This window comes from Artibeus jamaicensis, unplaced genomic scaffold (genome assembly GCF_021234435.1).
Source record: "Artibeus jamaicensis isolate MK-2021 breed Jamaican fruit bat unplaced genomic scaffold, CSHL_Jam_final contig_1132, whole genome shotgun sequence".
Lineage (NCBI taxonomy): Eukaryota > Metazoa > Chordata > Mammalia > Chiroptera > Phyllostomidae > Artibeus > Artibeus jamaicensis.
The window spans coordinates 8,730,393-8,748,720 of NW_026521221.1; the positions used below are offsets into that span (position 1 = coordinate 8,730,393).

The window sequence follows — 18,328 nt, forward strand, 5'->3', positions numbered from 1 at the left end:
CTGTATACCATTTATGCTTCTTGATTCCTGCACCATTCCCCCCTATCTTCCCCTTCCCCCTCCCAGTTAATAACCCTCCAAATGACCCCCATATCTATGATTCTGTTCCTGTTCTAGTTGTTTGCTTAGTTTTTTTTTTAGATTCAGTTGTCGATAGTTGTGAGTTTATCATCTTAATGTTGATAGTTTTTATCTTAAATAAGTCCCTTTAACATGTCATGTAATAATGGCTTGGTGATGATGAACTCCTTTAGCTTTACCTTGTCTGGGGAAGCACTTTATCTGCCCTTCCATTCTAAATGAAAGCTTTGCTGGATAGAGCAATCTTGGTTTTAGGTCCTGGCTTTTCTTGACTTCAAATAGTTTATGCCAGTCCCTTCTTGCCTGCAAGGTTTCTTTTGAGAAATCTGACAGTCTTATGAGAACTCCTTTGTAGGTAACTCTGCTTTTCTCTTGCTGCTTGTAAGATTCTGTCTTTAACCCTTGGCATTTTAATTATGATATGTCTTGGTGTGGTCCTCTTTAGGTCCAAATTGATTGGGATTATCTGTGCTTCCTAGACTTGCGTGCGTATTTCCTTCACTAAATTAAGGAAGTATTCTTTCATTATTTGTTCAAATAGATTTCCAATTTCTTGCTCTTCCTCTTCTGGCACCCCTATGAGGCGAATGTTGGACCTCTTAACATTTGTCCCAGAGGCTGCTTATACTACCCTCATTTTGGGAGGAATTCTTTGGTAGGAGAATTCTTTTTTCTTCTTGTTTTTCTGATTGGTTGTATTTTTGCTTCCTTATGTTCCAAATCATTTATTTGATTCTCAGCTTCATCCACTTTACTGTTTCCCTGTAAATTGTTCTTTATTTCAATTAGTGAATCCTTTGTTTCTGACTAGATCTTTTTTATGCTGCTGAGATCCTCAGTAAGTTCCTTGAGCATTCTTATAACCAGTGTTTTGAACTCTGCATCTGATAGAGTGTTTATCTCCATTTCATTTAGCTCTTTTTCTGGAGTTTTGGTCTGTTCTTTCATTTCGGCCATGTGTTTTTGTCTCCTTTTGGCAGCCTCCCTGTGCTTATTCCTATGTATTAGGTAGAGCTGCTTTGACTTCATATCTTGATAGTGTCTCCTAATGTAGTAGGTATCCTGTAAGGTCCAGGGCACAGCCTCCCCTATCACCCAAACTGGGTATTTGAGGTGCACCCTTTGTGTGGGTTGAATACACCCTCTTGTAGTTGAGCCTTGATTGCTGTTGGCAGGTCACTGGGAGGAATTTACCAGGCCAGTCAGTTGCAAGGACTGGCTGTGACCACTGACCACCAACCTCCATCCTCTGTGGAGGATCAGCTGTGCAGGGGCAGGGTGGTGGTGCTCTGACATGGTCTGCAGCTGTCCACTGGGTGCCATGGCCCTGGGGTTTCCTGGGTGATGCAGGCCAAGGTCAGCCCCACCACTGTGTTTTGCCCAGGACTGCTTTTCCTGAGGTATACTGCAATCTGAGATAGCTGCTACTTTTGCTGGGCTTGGAGATTCCCAGGTGAAGCCAAGCTGTGAAACTAACGTGGCTGCTGCTAGTGCATGTCCTGGAGCTCACTGAGGCCAGCTGTTGCTTGTTTGACAGGATTTAGAAAGCCGTGAAACATGAGCCAAGACCAGTTATTCATAAGGAAAAGCAGCTTGGGTGGGCCCGTAAATTGGGTGGGGCGGAGACTGTGGGAATCTCCAGGGTGGGGCAAACAGCTTTGGCCAGGTTGATGGAGTCTCAAATATGGCACCAGCTTGCCAGCTCCGTGATTCTTTTGAGGGACAGCTCAGAGAAGGGTCTGTGGCCTCTGCTCACCCCAATGCTAGACACTTCAGCCTCTCTCAATGTGCCACTGGTGCCTTCAGAAAGCTGCCATCCCAGCACTGGAGCTCAGAGGGTCTGAGCTCAGTGAGTGTGAGTAGGTGAGTCCACATGTGGGTTTTTTAAGAGGAACTGCTTGAAACTCCAGAAGTTTCTTCTACTGACTCAATCCCCGCTGGTTTTTGCAGCCAGAAGTTATGGGGACTTATCTTCCTGGCACTGGAACCCTGGGCTGGGGGGCCTGGTATAGAGCTAGGACTCCTCACTCCCGAGAGATCCCTCCTGATTTTTATCTACCACACATGGGTGAGAGACCAGCCTGTTCCAGATCTGCGCCTCTCCTACCAGTCTGGACAGATGTGGTTTCTTTAATACCACAGTTGTCAGACTTCCATTCAACTCAATTTCTGACATTTCTGAGTGATGGTTGTTCTATATATTAGTTGTAATTTTGATGTGATTGTGCAAAGAGGCAAGCCACGCCTGCCTACACGGACCCCCACCCTAAAACAAATGAAATTAAATAAATTTATTCCACAGTTTGGGGATCCACTTATGTAATTGAGTTTACTTAAAATTTGTATAATTAGAGGTAAGCAGATTACATTCTAGAGTTCTTTGAATTTTGCATTTGTTTTCTATTTTAGAAGTTATATTTTCCCCTCTCCTTTTGGAAATGTCTTCTCATGTTTGTTGGAAAAGATTTCCATTAGGGCAGGGGTGTCAAACTCAATTTCACCGGGGGCCACGTCAGCCTTGCTGTTGCCTTTAAGGAGCTGAATATAATTTCAGCTCCTTAACAGTTAAGGAGTAGTTACATTTATACAGTCCTAAAATTAGTTCAGTCCTCTGAAGGCAACCGAGAGGCTGATGTGGCCCCCAGTGAAAATGAGTTTGACACCCCTGCATTAGGGTATGATAAGAGCAAGAATCCCATTTTCAGTGAACCTTTCCTGGGGCACTAACTTTATAAACTACTAATATTGCTACAGCAGAATCTAGGGTGATAAAATAGGAGTCAAATATCTTATTTGAACTTTAAACTGCTTAATTTTCTCCATGTGGAAGGCTAGTAAAAGTGAAAGCTATTAATTTTCTAAAAGTTGAAGTGAGATACATTTCAAGGGTCTGAATATGCTTATCAAAATCAGTTTACTTCAAGATGGCAACATATGCCTAACTTTGATCAGTAGATGCTAATAAAATTATTTTTAGAGAGAAGGGAAGAGAGTGAGAAAGAGAGGGAGAGAAACATCAGTGTGTGGTTGCCTCTCACAAGCCCCTAGTGGGGACCTGGCCCACAACCCAGGCATGTGCCCTGACTGGGAGACAAACCGGTGACCCTTTGGTTCACAGACCAGCACTCAAGCCACTGAGCCACATCAGCCGGGGCAGATGCTAATAAAAATGTATGTAACTTATCCTTTCTGAATCTCAGCTTTTGTAGGACATCAAACTTTACCTTGGTTAACAGGGATTTATGTGAAAAACTTTGTTGGATACCTGAAATACCTGGCATTTCCCACCTATTTCTATAGAATACCTGGAAATAGGTGGGGATCATGGAACAGTATGTTAGCAATTTGAATTGGCTTTTTCTTCAGGCTTATCCTGATCTTATAGTTCTCTATCTCCATCCCACAAATTCAGGAGACTTAGGAGACAGGCTTGTCTTTAGCTACTAAAGTATGGAGGTTAATAGCAAAGGCTTTAGAGTTAGACCTGATTTTTGAATACAGGTTACACCACTTACTAGCTATGTATTCTAGCTAACTTATTTAATAACAGCCTCAATTTCTGCATTTCTAAAGTGGACATAACAGTACTTCATGGATTCTTGGGAAGATTAAATGAGATAATACATGGAAAACCATCAGCTTTAATTAGTACCTAGTAAATGAAAGCCATTGTTCTTATTAGATAAAATGAAAGTTGCAAAGATGACTTTAGTAACTGCTAATTTTCATTCTAAGCTATTCCTTTTATTTCTTCAGGCACTAAATTCCAAAAAATAAAAATAAACGGCTACAGTGGAACTTAAAAAGGCATTTCTGTACCCTCTGAAATTTTACCACATGGGTCATGTTAAAGTCATTCTAATGAGTTGAGAGGAAGAAAATTAGCTTGATTAAAATACAGAACTTATAACAAGAGAAATGCAAATGAAAACTCCTAAGTTGCCGGTTCTTACCTGTTATAAATGTAAAACTTTGTCGCGATAGTCTGTTGATGAGGCTGTGGGAAAAGCAGCATGCTGAGTATTGCTGATGGGAGTGCAAAAGTCAATCATATGGCTCCTACAGGGAGACTTTGGGAATATTTGGCTTGGGTAAGTGTTTGCTTTTTAACTCAGCAATTCCACTTCGAAGAGCCTATCGCTAAGATATACTGACAGAATGAGAAAAGTGTATGCACGTGGCTCCTCACAGCAGGGATATCTGAGATGGCAAAGGACTTTTTTTACTGTATTTTGTCCATTTTCGTTTATTCCCCCTTATATGCCCCTCCCCCCAAAAGACTTAAAAACCACCAAATGTGCCATGAGTAAGGGACTAATATAAACTGTGAACATCCACATAGTAGAGTATTAATGCAGTTGTACAAAAGGAAAGAGGAGTAGCTCCATATACTAACATGGGGCAATCTCTAGGATCCACTGTAAAGTAAAAACACAAAGCCAGAATAGTGTGTATGGTATGTTGCTGCTTATGTAAGAAAGTTGGGGGTAGAGGGGTATAAAGTATATATCAAAAACTAAGGCCCTGGTCAGGTAGCTCAGTTGTTTAGATTGTCCCAATACACTAAGCTTGCAGGTTGATCCCTGGTCATACACACAAGAATCAACCAATGAATGCAGGAATAAATGGAGCAACAAACTGGTGTCTCTCTCTCCCTGTCTCTCTCTAAAATCAATCAGTCAGAAAACTAAAAATCATGGTGACCTATAGGGGGAGAGAGGCAACAGTGGAACAGGGGAGAAGGTGGGCTTCTGAACAGATTTCATTTGGTGAATTTGACTTTAAAATCGTGTGAATATATATAATTATAAAACAAAATTAAAATAAAGCACCCCTAAAATTGAAAGTAAAATAAATTACTGTATTTCAAGTTGGTGACCTAGTCAAACAGAAATTATTTCAAATGACTTTTAAAGTCAGGAAATTTGACTATTTCTATTAGAATATTCCCTATGAACAAAATCACCTCAAAAAAAAAAAACAAACCCCGTAGTATTTTCAGTATTCCTATTGTTGTTAGTATTCATATTGTTATTCTGAGATGGAGTACACTGTGGATAAAGCAAATGGGTAATTATGTTGGTGTAGTTAAGGTAGCAGTATGTATGTTATGGGAGTCAGCATATATAAATGTAAGATTTCAATGAGCCTAAGTAAGCACTCTGTGGTCCTGGATTTGAATTGAAAGTATCCAAATTTTACAATGGCCTAAAATCAACAATGAACCCAAAAGCAATGAGCACCAAGACTATTATCTCTAAATGGTTTTTCATACTAAAAGGAACCAGAAATCCTTGAAAAAAAATGGAGCAGGAAACTGTTGTAGACCGCTCTGCCTGATTTTAGGAATTGTATCTCTACCCCTTGTGGCTAAGGGCGAGAGAGAGAGACGACCTTTGGAATGCCAGCCGCAGGAGACAAAGCTTGTCTCTGGTAGCAAATGCTGCCCCAGTTCCTCTCTCTGCCCCCAAAGCTTGGTCAGAAGTTGGGTAAGACCCCTCACGGCGGGGGGCAACCTAAGCCAGACTCGATCACTTGGGAGGTCTTCATGGAAGGACTTGGGGGGGGGGACTGCAACAAAGAGCAATGGACTCCACCCCCCCCCCCCCACCCCCCCCCCCCGCTTTGACATAGCCCTAGTCCCCATGTTCTCTGGGAGAAGTACTTCCTGGCTCTAATCCCCTTAAGCCTGAAGACCTGATGGGGTGGGGTATAGCTCCTTGCCTTGCTAGAGCATGTCCTGGGGAAAAATCCAGCATCACAAAGACTTGCTGATAAACCTGTGAAATCTGCTCTGCTAGAGTGCTAAGGGTGCTTTCATTCATATGATAAGGGTCCGAGAGGAAATGAGTATGTCTCCCAAAGTTTCTGCAACTCTCTTCCTGACGGACACTGACTCAGACTTAGAAGCCCTCAGGTTTCTTTGAAATGTTATCTACTGTTTGATCCTTGCCGCCCTGTATTCCTGTGTATTACAACCCAATAAAAGGCTATGGAGAAAGGCGCTCGGGGCCTTTTTCTCCTTGGAGAAACTGGCCGCTGCTGGCCTTTGTCTCCCCCGAGAAACTGGCCACAGCCCAATCCTCCATCCCCAAACAGATCTCATCTTCTCTCGGCCATATTTATTCACTCACATGTGTCTGTGGCACCGGGGGGACTCGTGGAGAAGTCGCCCCCACAGGAAACATTCAAGGTAAACAGAACTAATTGTCACATCTGAAATATAGGAAGCTGGCAAAGACGACTGGAGCTGAGCCCAAAGTCAATGGCCAAGTTGGGGCGATTTGGCTCTCAATAAGAATAGTAATGCTCTTCCACCACTATTTTATTTATTTATTTTCACTTTATTTTTTAGTGATACACAGGTCTTATTTTTTCACACTTATGCACTCATTGGTTGATTCCTATATGTGTCCTGACCAAGGATCAAGCCCACGACCTTGGTGTATCAGGACAACATACTAACCCAGTAAGTTACCAGCCAGGGCACAGCTCTCTGTTTTCTAAAAGGCCTAGAGAACATATACTGGGTACCTCTCTTCATTGTCTTTGTGTCAGTCATTTTGGTGAATTACTGGAAGGTGGTGGTTCCGGCTGAAAAACTCCACTGCTATTTTAAAGCCAGTGCTATACAACACTCTGCAGCAACTGCTGCCAGGACCCTTGTGCCACACACTTTCCCCCTATGCAGGGTATGAAATAGTGTGGCAACACAGAGGGATCGCTGAGGGATCCAAGATCAACGCCAGCAAGAATCTGCAGGATGACGGGAAAATGTTTTTTGGAGACTCTGAGCTGGGGTACACTAAGAAAGATTTATTTGTCTTGATTTGGGAGAAGTTGTAGATTGCACAATTAATCAGATCCAGTCTCTGGAAGACGAAGAGGATTTGAATTTGTGCTTTTCAAAGACGCTGCTTGTGTTGATGAGGTTTTAGAACTGAAAGAACACAAACTGGACAGCAAATTGATAAATGCTTCCCTCGACCAAAGGCCAAAGATTTTTTTCTTTTTCTTATTTTTTCCCTTAACTCACTCTTAGCAATTCATAGAATTACTAAACAGAAAACTGTTTTAACTACTTTAGGTTCTTTGTATATTCCCTGTAAATTTTGAGTCAGTCTTTCAATTTCTGCAGGGCCAAAGTTTCAAAAGGGAAGGAACCCTCATAAAAAGTTTTTTGAGGGTTAGATTGAGCTCAAATATTTCTGAAGAACAAACTAAAGAATATTTTGGCCCTGGCTGGTGTGGCTCAGTGGGTCGAGTGCTGGCCTGTGAACCAAAAGGTCATGGGTTTGATTGCAGTCAGGGCACATGCCTGGGTTGCAGGCTGGGTTCTCAGTTGGGGATGTGCAAGAGGCATAATGATTGATGTTTTCTCTCCCTCTATTTCTCCCTCCCTTCCCCTCTTTCTGGAAAAAAAAAGTAAAATCTCTTAAAAACAAAGACTATTTTGGAGACATTGGAGAGATTAAAAATATCGAACTTCCTATGGACACAAACACAAATGAAAGACAAGGATTTTATTTTATCTCATACGCAGATGAAGAGCCAATGAAGAAATTGTTAGAAAGCAGGTACTATCAGACTGTTTCTGGCAGGTGTGAAATCAAATTTGCACAACAAAAAGAGGTGTATGGGCAGAAACAGTTATGACCAATAACAGAGGAAGAGGAGCTGCAGCTGCTGGATGGGGTCACAGCCCAGGACAACCGAGTACTTATGGCAAGGCATCTCTGAGGGTGACAATCACCAAAACAATTGCTAGCCACACTAAAGGAAGATGCTAGAGAAAACACGAGATGCTAAAGTAACCCACCTCACGGGACAACATTGAAGATCAGTGTCCTGTTGATCTAAGACAATTACTTTGTAAGACTTGCTAGTGTAAAAGGCACAACAGTGTCCATGTGTATATAGCTGCCAATTCGTTTTCTTTGTTTTTACTTTGTCATTTGCTGTCTGTGTTATGACTCAATGTGGATCTGTGTTTATGCAGTTTTTCTTTGTATGAAATCATGTTAAACCTCAAATAAATGCTCCTTATATGAACAAAAGAATATTTAACTAAAATGGACTGAAGCAAATCAAACACAGTTGTTTTTCAGTATCTGTGGAGTAACTGGTTTCCCCACATTTTATATGATACTCAAGTCCCTTATATAAGATGGCATAGTATTGGCCCTGGCTGGGAAGCACTGTTGGTTTAGAACGCTGTCCCAATATACCAAGGTTGTGGGTCAACCCCTTGTCAGGGTACATAAGGAATCAACCAGTGGATACATAAATATGTGGAACAACAAACTGATGTTTCTCTTTCTCTGTCTCTTTCCTCCTAAAATCAATAAATAAAAATTTTTAGAAAATGCCATAGAATTTGCATATGACCTAGCACGTCCTACTTTACATCCTCCTGTATATTTTAAATCATCTCTTGGTTAGTTATAATATCTAATGCAATGTGAATGCTGTGTAAACATTTGCTATACTGTATCATTTAGAGAATAAAGACAAGAAAAAAAAACCTATACACGATCAACAAAGATATAGCCACTGTAGGTCTAACTATGTAATACGCATCAGCAACAACATAACTTTTTTCTTTTTGGTGTTTTTGATCTATGGTTGCTTAACTCCATGGATGTGAAACCAAGGGTTGCGGAGGGCTGACTGTGGGCTTAAATTCATCAGCTTATAATATTTAAAACAACAACATTCATTAACCACCTTTGTTTGGAAAGTGCCTGAGAACAAACTTATTTTGAAAACTGGCCACTGAAACAAGCACTTGTGCTGCCTTTGCTACGTGAAACGTACCTCAGGGCAATCAAATAGTTGATGAGAAAAAGATGCTTTTTTTTTTTTTTAATTTATTTTTTTTATTGATTATGCCATTACATTTGCTCTATTCCCCCTCCCTTCCCCTCCACCCTGCATACCCCTCCCCCACCATTTCCCCCTTTAGTTCATGAACATGTGTCTCAAATTCTTTAGATTCTGTATTTCCCCTACTATTCTTACCCTCCCCCCTATCTATTTTCTATCTACTGTCTATGCTACTTATTTTCTGTACCTTCTCCCCCCTTCCCCCTCCTCCCACTCCCCTGTTGCTAACCCTCCATGAGATCTTCATTTCTATGGTTCTGCTCCTGATCTAGCTATCCTCTTAGTTTGCTTTTGTTTTAGGTGTGGTTCTTAATAACTGTGAGTTTGCTGTCCTTTCACTGTTCATCTTTTTTATCTTCTTTTTCTTAGGTAAGTCCCTTTAACATTTCATATAATAAGGGCTTGGTGATGATGAACTCCTTGAATTTGGTCTTATCTGAGAAGCACTTTATCTGTCCTTCCATTCTAAATGAAAGTTTTGCTGGGTAGAGCAATCTTGGTTGTAAATCTTTGGTTTTCATGACTTGGAATACCTCTTTCCAGCCCCTTCTTGCCTGTAAGGTCTCTTTTGAGAAATCAGCTGACACTCTGATGGGAACTCCTTTGTAGGTGACTGTCCCCTTAGCTCTTGCTGCTTCTAGGATTCTCTCCTTCATTTTAATCTTGGCTAATGTAATTATGATGTGCCTTGGTGTGTTCCTTCTTGAGTCCAACTTCTTTGGGACTCTCTGAGCTTCCTGGATTTCTCGGGAAGTCTATTTCCTTTGCCATCTTGGGGGGAAATTCTCCTTTATTATTTGTTCAAATAATTTTTCAACTGGTGGTTGTGCCTTTCCCCCCTTCTGGTCCCCTATAATTCGCATGTTGGAACGTTTAAAGATGTCCTGGAGGTTCCTAAGCTTCTCCTCATTTTTCTGAATTCTTATTTCTTCATTCCTTTCTGTTTGATCATTTTTTCTTCCTTCTGGTCCTCTCCCTTGATTTGAGTCCCAATTTTCTTTCCATTACTATTGGTATCTTTTGTATCACCATTCATTTCAATTAATTTAGCTTCCATATGTTTCTCTAATTTGTGACTAAAAATCAACCAGTTCTGTAAGGATCCTTATAACCAGTGTTTTGAACTGTGCATCTGAAAGACTGGCTATTTCTTCATCACTTAGGTCTATCGGTTCTGGGGCTCTGAGTTGTCCTAGAGCCATTTTTTGGTCTATTCGTGCTGTTAAGTGAGCGGAGCGAAGCCTTAGTTGTTTACCAGGACTGGGCGACCCAGGTCGCTGGTTTGTGACGCTGTGTGTGGGGGCGGGGTCAGAGAGGGAGCAATGGCGTTCCACTCCGCTAGCCCAGCGCATCCAGTCACTCACACGCCTCGGGCTTGTTTATCCGATCCTAATTGTGCGAGCCTGCTGCACTGCGCGGGTTTCCCTTCTCACTGGTTTCTCTGCACGTAAATGCGCGAGACCTACCGACCCACCGCGCCTCTTCCCTGTGCACTCCGGCAGCCAGCTCGCTGGCGATCAGCGCCCTCGGTTGCCTGTGCGCACCGCCCCGGGAATTTTTTCTTGCTAACCTGCTCCGCTGCTGGCCTTGCTCCTCGTACCGGTCCAGCCGAGTATCTAGTTGTCCTTTGGACTCCGTATTGTCGATTTTCCGTGTGGCTTGGTTGTGACTGCTGTTAAAAATAGTTGTTCTTAGATTTGGTTGTGCACAGAGGCGAGGTGGATCCTCCATCTACGTCTCCATCTTGGCGGAAGTCTGAAAAAGATGCTTTTGAAAGAAGTATTTCAACTCATAAATGAAGAATGATAAAATTAGAGCATCATCACTTTGCAGACCTGTGATATTGTGCTTTATAAGAAACATGCACTGTATGACCTTCATTCCTGTTTCTGCAAACATAGTTTGCTTCCATGTTTCTGTGATTTGGCTAATTGTGAATAATGCTGCAATGAACATGGAAGTGCAGATATATTTGTGAGAAAACGATTTTATTTTCTTCAGTTAAATACCCAGAATTGGGATTGCTGGATCATAAGGCAGTTCTATTTTTAAGTTTTCTGGGGAAACTCCATACTCTTCTCCCTAATACAGTGAGTAGAGAAGCCATCCGGAAGACTAGGATTCCAGGTGCATTTGAACTGTAAACCGGCTGCCCCAGTACTTTATTCTGGGAAGAGTACTTTCAAACAGGTGCGAGAGAGGAGACTGGGTGGGTAAACTACTTTTGGATCATGTCCGGCATGACTCGGTGCCTCTGTGACTACCACTGGGGTACTAAAATCACCTCCTGATGGGTCTCTCTTGGGTTCGCATCCTTCCCCACTCATCAGAATAGTCAAGTCTCAAAATAACAAGTAGCCAGAGTAATCTTCTAAAAATATAAATCATATTTTATTTTTATCCTTAAGACTTCCCCGTGGTTTTCCAGCTCACCTAGAATGAAATCCAAAACAACCATGGCCTCATGCTACCTCTATGGCCCTCCCCCTCTGTCACTCCGTGGTACCCCCACTATCATTCCAGGCTGTCTCCAAGCTCAGGTCCTTTAGATGGTCTGTTCCCTGTGCCTGGAATTGCCCTTCTTCTAGATGATTGCAAACTCTTCTTTTACATCCTTCAGATTTTTCTCAAGTGTCACATTCTCAGTGAGACTTTCCCTGGTCACATCATCTAAAGTTTCAACACCTCTCTTCTCACTTCCTATCCCCTTTCCTGGATTATTTGTTTTTCTCTTTAGCTAATCTGATATACATTTAACTTAAATTGTTGTACTTATTTGTTAGTCTCTCTCATCAAGCTCTGTGAAGTCAGAGGTTTGCCCATTTTCTTCACTCTTTTGTCCCTTGTGCTTAGAACAAAGCTTGTCATAATAGGTACTTACTCAGGAAATGTCGTTAAATAAATGAGTTGCTACATGGTTCCCTTTCATGAAATCTAGTTAAGCACCACTTCTCAGTGAGGTCTTTCTTAAAGATCCTTTCTTAAAGATTTATATTGGATCTTAAAGATCCAATATAAAATAGCATGTTCCCCCTACATACACACAGAGATCATTACTATATCTTCTTACCCTGCTTTAAAAAAAATTTTTAGCACTGCCTGACATAGTATACATTTATTTACCGTATCTTGCTGTGTATAATGTGCATTCATGTTTTAGCCCAAACTTTCAGGAAAAAATCTTTTGTTTTAATTTTTTAATTCAATATTTTTATTTATAGATACTTGTTTTTTGTATAAGGGAATTTTGGCATTTATTTTTGACATATAATGGTACAAAAAATTTTATGTAACAAATAATTACAAAACACAAGAACAGATACAAGGTACAAAAAATTTTATATACCAGTAACAAATTTATGATACTTACACATCATAGAAGAACTCTTCGTCACTCTCAATATCAGAAGTATTGTCTTCTTCAATTTCTACATTACTAGTGTCTTCTGAAGAGTCACTTTCCTCATCCCGGTAAATTTCATCATCCTCAATTCCATCCGTAGCATTGTTGATGCTGCATTTTTCAAGTGATCTCATGACCACTTCCTTCTTGACACCATTCCACAATCTAAGGATCCAATCACAAACCTGAGCCATAAATGCTCTTTGGTTTTGCCTGTAGCGTTAAATTATTACCATCTGACTGCATTGTCCACTCTTTCTTCATTAGGGGCTTAAAGGGCTTTTTTACTGACACATCTGAGAGGTTACAGTTGGCTAGTTAGCCCACCAGGTATCACAATAATTTGGGTTTTCAAGCCTGCTGCGATTGCTTTCCCACTTTGTGTAACATGGGCTTTGAAGTGATCAAAAACAAGCAAAGCTGGTTTTTTTAAGTAATCCTCCAGGCCCTCATGACCAGACGTTGTTAAACTAGATTTCCATGCCTTCTTCATTTATCCATCCTTTTTTCATGCACATGGACAATAACTCCACTTGGAACCTTTTCTTTCAGAAATGTTTTTTTTTGTAAAGATGATTATAGGTGGTAGCTTTGTTCCATCTGCACAACAGGCTAGAACAATGGTAAAATGTGTTTTCTCATGAACCACCGTCTTTGCTCCTTTGACATCCACAGTTCTGTTGGATGGCACATCAAATGTGAGTTGGACTTAATTCACGCCAGCAATTTGGGACCACTCAAAGTTGTCAGTCTTTCAAAGATTAATAACAAGAATGAAATTCTAAAACTTGATTCTCACATGCTGCTGGAAGTTTCTGCACAAGTTTCATTCATGTTCTCATTCTCGAACCTTCTCTCTTCATAAAGTTAAAGCACCATTTAGGTGTCCCTCAGAAATCGTCAATGTTTTTTTCTCATGCAATCCTTTTACCTTCTTCTTGTATCATCTTCATTGAAACAGAATCCCAGTCTGACGTTGCTCCAGAATCCAGGTCTCCACCACTGGCCACTTTGGAAATTTCCCTTGCATTGTCTTCTTCTGTCTTGGTGTCTAAAGAAGCTTTTCTTCTGTTGCCTCTATAACCTGTGACACTCTCTGTAGGAGGAGGTCTAAAGTGTCTCTCGGCAGCTCTGTTGCCATGCTTTTTAGTAATTTTTTTTAATGCTCAGGTTTTTAAAAAATATTTTATTTACTTATTTTTAGAGAGAGGGGAAGGGAGAGAGAAAGAGAGGAGGAGAAACATCAATGTGTGGGTGTCTCTCACATGGCCCCCAACTAAGGACCTGGCCTGCAACCCAGGCATATACCCTGACTGGGAATCAAAGCAGTGAACCTTTGGTTTGCAGGCCAGTGCTCAAGCCAGTAAGCCACCCCAGCCATAACTTTTTTTTTAGCATATTTAATAACTTTTTGCTAAAAGCATGCAGTGTACAAAAAAAGTTTCAACATTTTCCAAGGGATTTTCCAATAATTTCTCCTGCCTAAAGTGTATCGAGAAATGTCACACTGTTCACCCAATGGTAATAAAGTCAGCATCACCTATCTTATCAAATAGATAACAATACTTGGCCAAAACAGCTTCCTTGAAAGTTTGTAAATTCAATGAAACTGATTATTGTATTCCAGGGTATTATTTTGCATACAGATATCGTTATTGCTTTCTACAGTTACACTTTTAACACATTAGCATAAATAAAATAATTAAAAACATTTATGGAATACTACCTATGTATAATATGCATCCTTAGTTTTCCCCTCAAAAATTTGGGCTAAAAAGTGCACGTTATACATGGTCAAATACGGTACTTACTGTTTCTTTTTGCTTCCCTGTAGATTTCAATTTCCAGGAAAGCAGGGACTGTATCCTTAACACCTTAGGAAAGCAGTTAACTCTTGGTAGGTAAGCCATAGTTATTCTCCAGTGAATTAATTAACCAGTTCTGACCGAAAGCATTCCCTCTAGTGACCACAGACATGGCCACAGGTTCATGATATTTCTAGCATAATGGAAAGCTCGCCCGTGAGCACTCAGCTCCTTCATAACCCAAATGGCTCCTCAAAGAAAGACACTACTTTTTGCTGGGAACTGAAAAAACATCGGTGTTCCCTATTTCGTTTCTGCCCTTAAAATTTAACCAAAGCATTGACAGCTCAGGCCAATGAGGTGAATACAAGTATGTATCAAGTCAGTTTGTAAACTGTCGGCATTCACCCAAGTTTATCGGATCTACTTGTCTCTACAAGCATAGTCAGGCGGTCCGAGGAGAAAAGCCAGCTCCCAGTAAGAGGGTCCTGGCAGGTCTGGCCAGATGCTGTCCCGCGCTGCGCTGCACCACCTCGGAGGCGGGGGAGCTGGGCCCAGGACTGGCCTAAGCTATGCAGGAACCGCTCGGGCCTGTCCTGGGCAAGCCTTAGCCTCAGGCCAGCTCCAGAGGTCCCGAGGCGAAGCAAAGTGGGGCGGGGCGAAGATAGGTGGGCGGGGACTGTCCGACCGTCATCTCTCCAACTGGGCTCAGGATTGGTCGGTGTTCAGCAGGCACCGCCCCAGCCAGCCTGGGGCGTGCCTATGGGCGGGGCCACCACTTTCGGCTCGTGGGGCGGGTGGGGCTGCGCCAGGGCTGTGGCTGAGTTTGGGGCTGGGGCTGGTGATGCTGCAGCTGGGCCGGTTTGCCAAGCTTGGGCGGAGGCCAAGAGATGGCAAACGTACGGGTGGCCGTGAGGGTCCGGCCCCTCAGCAAGAGGTGAGTCTAGGCAGGAGGGGGCGCCTGAGGCGGCAAGTGAGTTAGGAGGGCGAGGTGCTCGCCTCCCCGTCAAGTGATTCCGGCGTGGAGAAATCAGACACAAAGTGGACCAGAGGGCCAGGGTCCGGAAATCTTAAAGGCCTGGCAAGCTGAGACCTCCGGGCGAGTTTTCGCGTCGTGCCCTGGGGGATAGCGGTTTCTGGTTGGCCTCAGGGGTGGAATGCCCTGTTTCGGCGTTTCTAGAGTCCTGGCAGCAGGAGTTTTGAGGGACCACGGCTCAAGTCTTGACGTACGGGTAGGGCGTTTCTCACTGGGTACGTTGAAAAGGGCTGGGAAGGTATCTTTACTCCTGGAGAGGGATTGTCAGTCTCCTCGTTCTTCTTGCTGGCTCTAAAGTACCTGTGAGGACTGAAGCAGAATTTTGGGTGCACGTGAGTTTCTCTGCGAAGATGTGGAGAAAGGCAGAGTGTAAGACATGAAAGGGAGACAGAGAAATCGTGGTTCCACTCTATGCTGGACGGCCAATCTGTGAAATAGGGGAAGTTACTCTCCTCTCAGCGTCCGCAGTGCCCATTTCCTCATGGGTAAATCTGATCCTGCACCCCTCAGCTCTGGAGGCTCCCAGTGTCCGGCCACATAATTTCTTCCCCTTTTCACTAGTTCTCCATTCATAGGTTTGGAAAGTCAGGGAAGGCTTCACAGAAGGGTTGGTGTTTGAACTGTTTTTTAAAGATCTATTCGAGTTTGCTGACAGGTGGAGAAGATGTAAAAAGCATTTGGTAGTAAAAACACTGCAAGCAAAGGGCTGTTAGGAAACAGGTAAGTTTTGGTTGTTTGGGGAGAGGGTATGTGGAGGGAGGTGAGTGACGGGACATAAAGCTGTGGAGAGTGTGGTTTGGGACCAGTGGCACATTTTGGAATGATTTGGGAAGTTAAAAAATTCCAGGACATAAGATGGCTTGAAAATTGGGCAGAAGGGTCAAAAAAGGCACTGTCTCCCACAATAAAATTTGGTACTATCAGGGATTATATTTGTCCTGATATGGAGGTGATTGGCTTTGAAAAGTCATGCAATTGACAGAATGATAAAGAGAGGAATGAGAAGGAGGGAAGAAACAAGAAAAACAGAAAAGAAGGTAGGAAAAGGCAAAGGAGGTACAACGAAGAAAAAAGGAAAGTAGCACATGCTTGGAATGTTGTATTTAGATTGGTAGATGGCTTACAGCATCTGGCTTCTGCATTACTAAGTGGTGGCTCGAGGTTGGGGGGTTTTCACTGATGCAGCTGTCACCCTGAGAATAGCCTCTGACAACCTCTTTTTGCAAAACCATTCTTTTTAAAAAAATTATTTTTTATTGTTTGTGCTATTAAAGTCCCAATTTTTCCCTTCGCCCCCTCCACCCAACCCACCCCCATTGGCAATCAACCCCCGCATTGTTATTCATGTCTTTGGGCCATGCAAGTATGTTCTTTGTCTAATTCCTTCACCTGCAAAACTATTATGTTAAGGGTTCTTGGCATAACAATGTTGACCACTCCTCACAGTAACTTTTCTATTCCTTGGGTACTAGGAATTTACAATAGCATGCATTAGATTAAGAAAATGCCATTGAAATTGAGTTGTTATTTGCAGCCACAGTAGAGAATAACACATCTCATTAAACAAAAGTGAAGAGGAAAGAAGGGCGCAAAGCTTATTTACTGAGCTCATGTGAAGAACCTTGAGCAGCAAGCAGTAGAATGCTAAGACTGCAGATATCCAGGTGTTAGTTGATTATTACAGGCTGGAGATTCAGGAGCACAGATTCAGGAGAAGGTATGGAGAAACCCAGTGTGGCCCCACCTAAGAAGCTGAGACGACTCCCCTTCTCTCACAGAATCCTGCAGAGATGAAGCTATACTGCAAGGTTTATTAATTTCCAGCCTCTTCACTGAGGCTCAGCTGAATGTAGGGAACCTGCTGATTATGTATTGGATTGGCCAAATCTATAGTTGCCTTTTAACTTCATTCAGAACAACTGTGTTAGATTGCATTGTGATAATTGTTAAAAAAATCAAAATTGGTGAATTTTTGTGCAGCCATTTTTATATTGAAGATGGAAGAAAATGCATAATATTTTTGGCATATTATGTTGTATTATTTCAAGAAAGGTAAAAACATAACTGAAATGCAAAAAAAGGTTTGTGCAGTGCATGGAGAAGGTGCTGTAACTGATCAAACGTGTCAAAGTGGTTTTTAAGTTTCTTGGTACTATTGACACTTTGGCCAAATAATTCTTTGCTCTGGGGCTGTATTATACATTAGAAGATGTTTAGTAGCACCCCTGGGCTCTACCCACTAGAAGCCAGTAGCGGGAGATAGCTGACATACTCAAAATCTCCAAATCAATAAAGTTACTGGTGAAAATGAAAAGTGAGTCTTTTATTTTACAGAAAAAACATAACAGACTTTTTTGCCAACTCAATAGTTTGTTCCAAACTTCAGTAAGTCATTGGATCTGATGTTGTATTTGGGACAAAATCTTAGAGGTCATATGGTCTAAGCTTCTGTTTTTTCCTGATTTTCCAGGTGCAAAAATGGTCTGGTGTAAGGTCTAAAAGTAGATAGAACCAAAAATCAATTAACCAGACTAAACTGTTCCTTCCTGACATTACAGAGAAGTTGCACTACTCTGTCAAATGCCTGTTTACTCAGCAGGACTAGAAACGACCATCCATCAGTAAAATGGTACTATGGAAAATGGGTTTGATGCCCTTATCTCTACCTCATAGTTGTTTCCCATGTCAGAGAGTCAGTGTCTCAGTAAGAGGTGCTGCCCCTTGTCTGTCTAAAATCCTTCATCACTGAGACAGCATTTCTCGTCCACCAATACTGTAGGCCATGGAACACTTCCCACTGCCCTGTCAAAAATTACTTTTCATATACTGTATTCCCTTTCTGTGCTCTAAAAAAACTGTAAGGTAGAATAACTACTTCAATGTTTTTATGAGTATTAAGAAAAAGAATGTGTTTAAAATACATAGAAGAGAATAGAGCTTGGCTCATTTTAAGTGTCCAAATAGAGTATTAGCTATCTAATTCTTAACAGCTATTTTTATCTCTCCCTATACTTAGCTAGCTGTCTTTTTAAAAAATGTTTCACAAATGAATAAATGAATGGTAATTGCTTGGTTATTTTCTCCTCTAGGACAGTGATTCTGAAATTATGGTAGGCA

At 41.8% G+C, this 18,328-nt stretch overlaps 1 protein-coding gene and 1 pseudogene across 2 annotated transcripts in view; both read left to right on the forward strand.

Moving 5' to 3' along the window:
* Positions 1-1,866: 1,866 nt before the first annotated feature.
* Positions 1,867-7,849, forward strand: LOC128627443 (heterogeneous nuclear ribonucleoprotein D-like; annotated as a pseudogene).
* A 7,138-nt stretch (positions 7,850-14,987) lies between these two features.
* Positions 14,988-18,328, forward strand: part of STARD9 (StAR related lipid transfer domain containing 9) — a 115,554-nt gene continuing 112,213 nt past the window's right edge. For both annotated transcript variants that reach the window (XM_037161673.2, XM_053665852.1), the window contains exon 1: positions 14,988-15,112. In XM_037161673.2, the coding sequence (XP_037017568.2) occupies positions 15,066-15,112 (47 nt within the window). In that variant the 5' untranslated portion in view covers positions 14,988-15,065. The remainder of the gene's footprint in view (positions 15,113-18,328) is intronic.